The 11,788-nt window shown below is 38.7% G+C and overlaps 1 protein-coding gene across 2 annotated transcripts in view; it reads right to left on the bottom strand.

Moving 5' to 3' along the window:
- Nucleotides 1-889: 889 nt before the first annotated feature.
- mapkapk5 (MAPK activated protein kinase 5) overlaps nt 890-11,788 on the bottom strand; it is a 29,031-nt gene continuing 18,132 nt past the window's right edge. For both annotated transcript variants that reach the window (XM_062025569.1, XM_062025570.1), the window contains 5 exons: nt 8,553-8,673; nt 8,322-8,452; nt 8,135-8,250; nt 7,959-8,063; nt 890-2,930 (listed from right to left, as the gene is read on the bottom strand). In XM_062025569.1, coding sequence (XP_061881553.1) covers nt 2,836-2,930; nt 7,959-8,063; nt 8,135-8,250; nt 8,322-8,452; nt 8,553-8,673 — 568 coding nt within the window. In that variant the 3' untranslated portion in view covers nt 890-2,835. The remainder of the gene's footprint in view (nt 2,931-7,958; nt 8,064-8,134; nt 8,251-8,321; nt 8,453-8,552; nt 8,674-11,788) is intronic.

The following is an 11,788-nucleotide window of genomic DNA, read 5'->3' as shown; positions in this document are numbered from 1 at the left end:
AAAATGAAGTTGTTACAAGAATAGTCTTAATATAAGGAAAACAACTGAATAAAGTCTAAACATTAAAATAGTAAAATACAAATATAAAAGTGTAACTTAGAAAAAAAAAAGTTTAGATTAGAATAGAGTGGGCTTTATTGTCATTATATTTGCATATAACGAGATTAAGGACTCCAATTTAAGGTGCTGTAGTTGGAACAAATATGGGGTAAAAATAAATTACACAAGAGGTAATAAAGAAAAAAACTAACAATTGAAATAAACAGACGACTATCCAATAAAAATAAGCAATCTTGTACAATATACAAAACACTGTAGAAATACAAAATACTGTACAATATACAGAACAAGACAAGAGTACCGGAGTAATAAATAACAGTGTCGGACGTATTGTACTCGAAGGGTAATATTGCACAGTAGGGTATAAGGGTAGGATATTGTATAGGGGTGAATTATTATAAGTTAGAGTTCAAGATGGTGACAGCTCTGGGAAAGAAGCTGTCTCTGAGCCTGTTTGTTCTGGCTCTGATGCACTTTTAACGAATAATGCAGAAATATTACAATAGTTGTAATATAAATATAAATGTTTAAGTTGGAAAATTACCAGTTACCCCTTGTTATACATGGGGAAAGGGGAAAAAAGGCAAAATATGCATTGTTTAAAGAGAAATGGAAAACATTAAAAAAAAAATGTTTTCTTGGCATTAAAGCAAAATGTAAGTAAAAAACCTTGAATTGAATCCTATTACAAAAGTTATAATATGCCACACATTACAAGTCAGCCCTGTGCTTTTGAAGGAAAAAAGGTGTAATAAAATATTTATTTCAGGACAAAAAGTTGCGACATCAAGTTCAAATAAAACAACAGGAGCTCATGAAAAGTGTTTTTATTACAAAGTCAGCATGTTGAAGACATTCCAGAGAAGTCAGACAGACTTGCAGACTTCCATTAGAGTTTCATGCTACATCAGCTAAGAAAAAAACACTTTTTGGTGAAGGAAGCATTTTGTTGTAATAAACATCACCTCCTTGTACTTCAAAGTGCACAAACAGCAGACGGTCATCAGTGAACTTCAGCTCAAAGATACTTTTGTAGTTTACAATCTTTTTCTTCTCTTTAAAAGACGATTGGAAGTTTCTATCAGTGACCTCAAAGGTCGCACAGAGAGGAGCGTTAAGGGATATAGAGAGGGGATGACTCCATAATGGAATGATTTGTTTGTTTTTCAAACAATGAGTCCAAGTCAAGAGCTCAAGTCACCAAGGCACATTACTTATGTGTGCAATAAGGCCTTCTTAAACATCAGCTATGGTTGTCATGGAGATTTAAAGGGGTAGCTGTGAGGCGTCAAATGGCTCACGATAAATCAACAACACCCCAAATGGTATCCAAGTGCAAACAGCCTTTTGTTTGACAACTAAAGTAAGAGTTTACAAAAAAGGAAGGCGGGCTCAGTGATGTAAACATAAGAGCAGGAACAGTCAACTCTTCATTTTGGATTAGAAAGCATGTTTGGAATACCGAAATTAAATGTGAGCTGGCCAATAAGAGAATCATGTGTGGACACATGATTCTCAACATGTACTGTATTTTTAAAAAGACATCTACAGTACATGTAAATGTCTTCAGAGCACTAAGACTTCATCAAATCGCGCATGTTTACTAAAATAGTCAAGAATAAGTGAAGACAAGGAGCAGTCAGGTGGCTAACTGCTGAGGCATCACAACTCTATGGACATGGGAACACAAACAGACACCATGACCATTGTTGACATGACACAGATATGAGCCTCTCCACAGCCGTAGACATCAAACCCACAGACGTGACCCCATGTGGCCAATGTCTCCACAGACGTGTCCCCACTGTGCCGCACAAATCCCAGAAATGACCCCCATACGTGGATATGACCTCACAGACAAATCCCGAAAATGACAACAGTGACATGGACATAGGATGTTAGGGACATGTCAATCAATACGCACCTGCCAATCAATGGATACCACCGACTAAGACATGATCCACAGATGTGATTCCATGGAAATTTCCCCAAAGATGTGGCCTAGAGAAGAGACATGGAAATAACACAAAGACTGACCTCAAAGAATGGACACCACTGATATTGACAAATGGCTCCACAGACGTGATTCCATTGAAATTTCCCCAACGACGTGTCCCCGCTCATATGGACGAACGCGGAAAATGACACCAGAGACCTGGAGATGATGATACAGACGTGGCTGTAATGACATGAGCACGTTTACACGGACAAGATGGACATACGGAATGAATCGTCACACAAGAAGTCGTGTGTCTTTTTAAAGGCGTCGTAAAAACAAATCCACCTTTTAAGGCTGCAGACAAAAGTAAGGACAGAGATTGTGTCACGGACATAAAAACATTGAAGAGCAAGTGTGCTGAGGAAAGAAAGGGCATTGTGACAAACACCACATAAAAAGAGTCAAATAAAACAATACAAATAAATTGCTTAAAATAAATAAAACTCTTGGGACAGATGAATAAAACATAAGCTGTGAATAAAAATTCCCTCTAAGAAAATAATTTACTGCTATGTTGATTTTTTTTGTCATCCTTTTTTTTTGTGCAAAAACAAATATATAGTCTTGAGTGTTTTTGTTGTTGCAAGTACCAATGAGTCTTTTTTGTTGTTGTTGTTGAAATGTGTATCTACAGCTGTACAACGACAATTGGCCTTGCAAGTCAATCCATGGAAGGAGGGTAATGGAAAAAAAATTAAAAATTATTTGACTTAAAAAAGAAAAGAAAAAAAGCCTGGTGATAAAAAGTTGATATAAAACGATAGAAAAGACGTTTGCTAGTGAGACTCTTCCAGGTTTGTCCTCTCTTCAATGGCCTGTTTCACGATTTCGGCCAACTTCAAACGGTCCACTTTGTCGGAAAAGGCTCGACCTGCAAAACAAAAACAAGGAATGAAGGAAAGAAGGAGTGAATGAAACAAACAAATAAACAAACAAAAACACTTCTAACGCCTCTATCCAAATAACTAAAATGCTTTAAAATTTAATATCGGAAATTATCGGTATCGGTATCGGTTTCAACCTCCCGATTTTCCCGGGAGACCCCCGAATTTCAGTGCCCCTCCCGAAAATCTCCCGGGGCAACCATTCTCCAGATTTCCACCCGGACAACAATATTGGGGGCGTGCCTTAAAGGCACTGCCTTTGGAGTCCGATACAACAGGGGTGTCCAAAGTGCGGCCCGGGGGCATTTGTGGCCCGCAGGTAATTTTTTAACGGCCCCGCACATTCTAAAAATACGTTTAAAAAAATAAAAAACATAAAAAGTGGTATAAAAGAGCAAACAGGTGAAATGTAACAAGAACATGTTGCAATGTTTACTCTAATAACACAAAGCTGCCATGCAGGCTGTTTCTTTCTTTAAAAAATAATAATGAATCAAAATCAATGTCATTATGAATTATTGACCTATTCAAAGCTCCAATTACATCACATTAAATATTCCACTTTGGAATATTTTTTGGGGAAAATGTTTTGTGTCTGCCATATAAAAAACTAAGCTGTTTTGTTTAAAGAAGGTCCTAAAACGAACAAACAAAAAACATAAACAACAATAAAAGTTGTAATTGACGGATAGATCTGAAGTTGATCTTAAGACTATTGTGTTAAAAGTAAAAAAAAATGTATGATTTATTTTTTAATACTTTACTGAGCAGGACCCTTTTGGATCCCCAATAATTTTAGTGGGATTTTTTTTTTAAAGTGTCTATTTAAGTTGCTCAAAAATAATAATGAATTAATGTTGTTATGAGTTATGCTATGAACTCCAATTTTTATATAATCTCAAATATTCCACTTTAAAATGTTATTGGGAGAAAATATTGCATATTTTGTGTTTTTTCCATAAAAAAACTGGGTTTTCTTTGACAAAAACAGCATACAACTTAAATCTTGAAAAAACACTTTATATTGACAGATAGACCTAATGTTGATCTGGAGATTTAGACCTTGAATAATAATAATAATAATAATACTAAATAATGACACATTTTTTATATATATTTTTACCTAAACCCTTTGGGGTCCCCAGGATCAAGCCTGAGTGGAGGCCTAAATGTATATTTTTTTATACATCTATTGTATTGTTTTTTAAAATAAAAAATATCAAAATGGCTCCGGCTTGCTTTGATGTTTCAGTGTGCGGCTCTCAGTGGAAAAAGTTTGGACACCCCTGCTCTACAACCTGTCGTCACATCCGCTTTTCCTCCATACAAACAGCGTGCCGGCCCAGTCACATAATATATGCGGCTTTTACACACACATAAGTGAATGCAAGGAATACTTGATCAACAGCCATACAGGTCACACTGAGGGTAGCCGTATAAACAACTTTAACACTGTTACAAATATGCGGCACACTGTGAACCCACACCAAACAAGAATGACATACACATTTCGGGAGAACATCCGCACCGTAACACAACATAAACGCAACAGAACAAATACCCAGAACCCCTTGCAGCACTAACTCTTCCGGGACGCTACAATATACACCCCCAGCTACCACCAAACCCCGCCCACCTCAACCCCGCCATCCCCCATATCTCCCGAATTCGGAGGTCTCAAGGTTGGCAAGTATGCTCTAGTATACTCTGGACTGAAGCTGTGTGCCTTCATTGTTTTTGTAGCTGTTGTTCTGAGGCATGTTTAAAAAAAAAACAAAAATAATGCACTTTGTGAAAGTCAAAGTATAGTATTTCCCATAGTTTTAGTGGGTATCAGGATTATCTCAGGGAGAGCATGTCCCAAATTCCAAGCTGCTGTTTTGAGGCATGTTAAAAAAAAGAATGCACTTTGTGACTTCAATAATAAATAGGGCAGTGCCATGTTGGCACGTTTTTCCATAACTGGAGTTGAAGTTGTTCTCTTATTTTGGAAAACCTTGTTTTTGATTGATTGATTGAAACTTGTATTAGTAGATTGCACAGTACAGTACATATTCCGTACAATTGACCACTAAAGGGTAACACCCGACTACGTTTTTCCACTTGTTTAAGTCGGGGTCCACATTAATCAATTCATGGTAAAGTTACATTGTTTAATGCATCCAGCGGGGCATCACAACAAAATTAGGCATAATAATGTGTTAATTCCACGACTGTATATATCGGTATCGGTCGATATCGGAATCGGTAATTAAGAGTTGGAAAATATCGGAATATCGGCAAAAAAGCCATTATCGGACATCTCTACAAATAACCAGTGCATGGTTTACAAAAGCAAATATCCACAAAGGTCTCTAAAAACAGGCTTTAGCAACAGTTGCTGCTGTAGGTCAGGGGTGTCCAACCTACGGCCCTGGGGGCCGGATCAGGCCCGCCCACAGGTTTTTTTCGGCCCGCGTGATGAGTTTGCCAAGTATTAAAATTAGCTGCTTTTTTTTTATTAACGAAAGAAACTGCTGTTCTAAATGTGTCCACTGGATGTCACCGTAGCAATTCTGTTAGGCAAGCAAACGGTTTATACCGGTGCCAAGCAAGAGGTACACAGTAAAGGGTGACTGTGGCTCCTCTTCCTCCTCGACCCACATGAAACTTAAAACCTGCCGTTTTTTGTCTTCTGCTTCGAACACATGGTCATTTGGCACCCTCGTTGCCCCAAAATGTCTCTGTCAAACACGAGAAAAGTGAACTCAACCCTTTTGAATAGTTTTTACCTCTGTTTCTTACGGTTTGTTGAGTCAGCACTGGATTTATACGTGGACATACTTAGAAGATGCGTGTTTTTTTGTCCAATCCCAGAAAGACTGTGACTTAAAATGTAATCCTGGCTTTGTAGATACACTGAGACCAAGTCTAAGCTCATTGTGTTTTCGAAGCTGCACCAATTTCCTCAGAATTTTCAACAAACTCGAAGTGTTTTGTCCAGAGGATTCTTTGTGATTTGTACATTTTCAGAATGTGCTCGTTCTATTTTTGGCCAAATTAAAACAAAGAAAACAACCTGGGGTTGTCCTTATTTTGAAGTTATCATGCCATGATTTTACCATTCCGGCTCACTTGGGAATAGATTTTCCTCCACGTGGCCCCTGAGCTAAAATGACTTTGACACCCCCGCTGTAGGCAACCTCCTGATGTGCTATTTAATGATGCCACCAGATGGCAGTGGCTGCATTTAAAGTATCATGCAGATTTATTTACCTCTGCAAGCACTTTAAAATGTTGGTTGCGCTAAACTGTTCATAAACGCGTTACACTTGTTGAACTGTCATTTACTATGAACATATCAGCACTATTTATGCTGACTAAGCAGTTTGCTCCTTAAAGATGAAATATGCTCTCGATGGCGTCTTGATTCGTTTTGTAGCTCTTCCGCGGGGCCTGGCGAGTGACTTGGGATTCTCTTCCAAAACTGTGTATCCTGAAGGAGGAGCCAAAGCTGTCGTCGACTAGATATTTACATTCTTGTAAAGAGTGAGCAATGACAACCGCAACATTGACATCTTTGTTGGCACTGGAACTATTAATTCAGAAACATCACTTTACTGTTAATGCAAGTTTTACTTATTAACCAGAGGACAAGATGTACGAGAAGGTGGACTGTGAAACCCCTGAACGAGGATGGGGGAATTTGTCACTCTATTCGGCCATTGAGGACATGGGACAAGAGAGAACTATGTACTGTAATTGTAAATGAACAAAACTGTTAAACTATTGTAACGACCTGCTGGTGTTGATGTTTATGTTCATGTGTTATTGATGTTCAGAGTTCCCATGTTCTTGAACATACCGTGCCTGAAAGGTGATTGACGGAGAATGAGGAAGCGGTCTGTGACAGAAAAAGATGACGAATATGTGTCGGGATTGAACCTGTTAGCACAAGATTGACAATAAAAGTTAAAAAGATTGTCGTACTTTGTGTGACTTTTTATGGACGCAACAACAACACAACAAGCTAAAAAAAGCTACACATTCAGTAATTATTTATTTTACCGAGATTTTAAGTACAAAATATCAGTTTGCATGCAAATGTTGAATTACTGATGTTTTATCTCATACAATCATTTGTGCATTTCAAGCACAAGATCTGCTTTCCTGTGCTCAGCGACCCTCCTCAGCAAAAGCTGACAAATCACAGCTCATATTTTTGGGAGCTGCACATCAGGGTCTACGGAAGTGTCCGCAGGGGGTGGGGCAAAACAGCATTGCTTACGCAAGTTATGTGATGTGAGAAATGTCAGCCTTTACTGCTATTATATTGGTCTCACTGCTTGTGTTGTGCAACATGCTTGTTAATAAATGACCATGTGGTCAAACAGCTATGTTCTTCTTTATCTCTCTTTCCATTTCTGAAACAACCGATTTAACGCTTTGCTTTTGCACTTATGGAATTTATCATTATGCTGGAGAGTGGTGATGTAAAGATATGCACATTTTATATGATGGTTGTTATTATTGTGGTGTTGTTGAATGTGCTCAAAAAGTACTCATATACGCACTAAAATCTTCTAATCTTTTTTTTTTTTTAATAACTAAGAAATAGACCCACTGTTAGAAAACCCACTATTATGCATGTTTTCTGTTTCTTTTGCTTCACTGATAGTGTTTTAGTATTAGTAGTTTATCTGTTTTAATTGCTAAGCTTTTATTGTTTTGAATATTGGGTTGTACTGTAGCACCTTAGGATTCATTTAAATGAAAAGTATGTAACAAATAACATCCATTGTTATTATTTCTGGGGGGCGTTGTGGCCTCCTACTCTGTTCAGCGGTCCTTGAACACACTGTAAAAACATCTCCATCCTGTATTCTTCTAAGTATAGAACCAGCACTCTGGACTAAGTGAGCACAGCTTCTTGGTTCAATTTACACATTTGAATATTTTAGGGGATATTAGGATTAGGATTAGGGGAGAGGGGAGAGAGAGAGGAGTCATCCACCAAACAAGAAGTGAACACTGACCATCCCAGCTTAGACCATGCAGGCCGTCTCGCAGCATTTTACAGTCCCTGTTGAACCTCCAGGCTTCAAACATCACAACATTCAATTTCTCGTCCTCGTTTTCGCCTAAAGAGACACACCACAGAGTGACTAATGAAAGTATCACGTATTTGATCCCTTTCTGTGTTTTGACTGACCGGCCTGTGGAAGGATGCACTGTGCAATGACGTCTCGTAGTTTTTCCAGCGCTACGTTGGAGTCGTCGCCTCCGTTCTCTGGGTCGTGAATGGAGAAACAGTCACTGGGCTTAGGGCTGGATCAAAGACGACAAAACACAGTGTAAGCACTCTTCCAAACGTCCACACTGTAAAGTTAAATCCCCACCCAAGCAGTTTCCGCTTCCTGAGAATTGGGTTGTTGACAGAGTTGAGCGGTTTCAGGCTGACGTTCAGATCCTGAATCCTCATGTTGGCCAGCTGCTCAGCATGGGCCTGCTGGATGCCTGCCACCACTGCCTGAAAGAAAATAAATCCATAAAAAGAAGCCTTAGCTGTAATATTCACATTCATGGCAGATAATTGACAGATTCTGCGCCCTGCAAATGTCCTCGCCCACCTTGTCCATCATCATCTGTGAGGAGGGCAGCACGTTATCAAGGGCTTCAGTGCAGTTGAGCCACGGATGATACAAGACTCCCTCAATGGTCAGCCTCTCCTCTGGCTTCACCTTTAGCAGCCTGGAGGGCACAGATAAAAAAAAAGGGAGTGAAGAAGAATGAATGTCAACTCAGCTTATAGTAAAGACTCACAGGAATTAGATACGCCATCTTTAAAGACTCGGGGTTTGGACTGATGGTGAAGACTTCACATGGTGAAGACCCACTGTAATAAATATAGTGGAAAATCTAAAGCAGGGGTCTTAAACTCAATTTATCAGGGGGCAGCTGAAGGTAGAGTCAGGGTAAGGCTGGGCCGCACAAAGCATTCACTTAAGAATTCACTTTCTAATTAGTGACTAAATGTGTTAACTATTTGTAATGGCAGTTATTGAGACCCTGAGCTATGATAAGCCTTAGGGATGGGCGATAAGGCTTAAAATACTGCAACATATTCAATTCAATATCGATTCTTGGGGTCAGGATTCAATTCAAAATCGATTTTTTTTCAATTCAACACGATTCTCGATTCAAAAACGATTTTTTTTCCCGATTCAAAACGATTCTCTATTCATTCAATACATAGGATTTCAGCAGGATCTACCCCAGTCTGCTGACATGCAAGCAGAGTAGTAGATTTTTGTAAAAAGATTTTATAATTGTAAAGGACAATGTTTTATCAACTGATTGCAATAATGTAAATTTGTTTTAACTATTAAATGAACCAAAAATATGACTTATTTTATCTTTGTGAAAATATTGGACACAGTGTGTTGTCAAGCTCATGAGATGCGATGCAAGAGTAAGCCACTGTGACACTATTGTTCTTTTTTTATTTTTATTTTTATAAATGTCTAATGATGATGTCAGTGAGGGATTTTTAATCACTGCTATGTTGAAATTGTAACTAATATTGATACTGTTGTTGATAATATTCATTTTTGTTTCACTACTTTTGGTTTGTTCTGTGTCGTGTTTGTGTCTCCTCTCAATTGCTCTGTTTATTGCAGTTCTGAGTGTTGCTGGGTCGGGTTTGGTTCTGGAATTGGATTGCATTGTTATGGTATTGCTGTGTATTGTTTTGTTGGATTGATTAATTTAGAATTTTAAAAAAAATAAAAAAATAAAAATAAATAAATAAATAAATCGATTTTTTTTAAAAATGAGAATAAATTCTGAATCGCACGTGAGAATCGCGATTCGAATTCGAATCGATTTTTTTAAATTTATATATATATACATATATATATATATATATATATACACGCACGCACGCACGCACGCACGCACGCACGCACGCACGCACGCACGCACGCACGCACGCACGCACGCACGCACGCACGCACGCACGCACGCACGCACGCACGCACGCACGCACGCACGCACGCACACACACACACACACACACACACACACACACACACACACACACACACACACACACACACACACACACACACACACACACACACACACACACACACACACACACACACACACACACACACACACACACACACACACACACACACACACACACATATATATATATACATATATATTATTTGCATTTTGTTCATAGTTAACTCAAAATTATCACGATTAATCGCAGATAGATATAATTTTTCCTCATTACTTAGTGTACCCTAGACAGATAATTTTCAGGGGAGTGCCTTAATATAGCTGCATGACAATGTTTTAACCTTCTCTATTAATTAGTCAAATGTAACATTGCGCCTGCTAATCTTTCAGTAATTGAGGATTCGACCAGAACACGTAAAAGAATTTGCACAATATTTTAGGAGATTTCTCCAATCCCTTTAGTCACTTTTTCTGCAATAAAAATGACTGGCAACAAAATGAGCTTTTATTTTTGGTGTTATTGGTGACTTAGAAACTCTGTTTGAATTATGTTGCGCCATACATATTCTTGACAAAAAGTGAGTTGCAGACTCGCGTTGCTGGTAACCTTTCTCTCATTAAAGCTGCCAGTGTCATCTTAAATTGTGAAGATCGTTTTCCGCGGGTATATTTTGGAATATATTAAAGTATGTCCAAACAGCGGACATGATGCCTCAGATCCAGACAACCCTGTGCGTATGTCTGGTGTTAATGTGTATGTTAGTGTGTTGTAGTTGTCATTTTTCCCATGATCTGTGAACACACCGTGTCGGCGGAGAATGAGCAAGTGTTGTGTGTCTGGGAGTGAAGCATGGAGGCAGACGTTTGTGTACGGAGGAAATACTTGTTGGAATTGGGCCGGTTGTTAGCATAAAATTGGCCATAAAAAATAAAAAGAGCGACAGACTTTGTTTGTTTTCTTCTGGACGCTACAGTACATTATATTACTTTATTTTGTTAGGTGTGGCAGCTAATATGAAGCCTGTACATTAAGGAGAAACCCTAAACGTAGTTAAAACGGATGTATAGCATAGCGCTTTTATTTTGAAGCCGGAAAAGTGTGTAATTGGTTTGAGAAAGTGTCTTGACATGTTTTGATGTTGGATCGAGTGTTTGCAATTAAAAAAAGTCTCCTTTCGACATCCTGCCGACCGTGTTTCATTTCTGTTGAGCTTTTATGTCATCTTACTTACTAAATCAGTCACAGTAACAATCTAAATGTTATGTTATGTTATCACTGCACCTTAACCCTAATCTGAACACGGAAGTGAAGCACCACCCACCTCTAAAACGACACGCGCAGCAGGCGTTTGCTGCAGGGATGTAGTCTCTTCTCACGATGAAAAATAGTCCTTTCATGTCGGGAGAACAACTTGCCATGGCTTTGAACCTGATATTTCCATAAGGTAGACTTTCCATTGTCCATTTCTGCTCGCTTGTGTCTCATCAGTAGCAAGTGAACTGCAGCCAAATTCCCCTGCTACAGCACAGCTCGGGGGTCAAAAAGGAAGTGTTTGCGTTAATCGCCCATTAATGCCGTTATTGAAATGTATAGACACTTTGGCACCACAAACTTGCGGCTCAAAAGACACTTGTAGTCTCTCTGTTAATGCATGTCTATGGCCGCCACACATTTTGCCTTACTGTGTAGATATTATTGTCTCTCCTAATTTATTGCTTGATCATTTCCTCCTCTTATATGGTTACTCTGTGCTGTAGCATGTTTTTTATTATTCTGTTGAAGTGTACAAAGCAGTTATTCTTTGGTGTTTCACTACTTCACATTCAAGCTGGC

The sequence above is a fragment of the Entelurus aequoreus genome, linkage group LG17 (genome assembly GCF_033978785.1).
Source record: "Entelurus aequoreus isolate RoL-2023_Sb linkage group LG17, RoL_Eaeq_v1.1, whole genome shotgun sequence".
NCBI lineage: Eukaryota > Metazoa > Chordata > Actinopteri > Syngnathiformes > Syngnathidae > Entelurus > Entelurus aequoreus.
The sequence above is the reverse complement of the archived record's forward strand: the minus strand, read 5'-3'. Positions and strand labels throughout refer to the sequence as shown.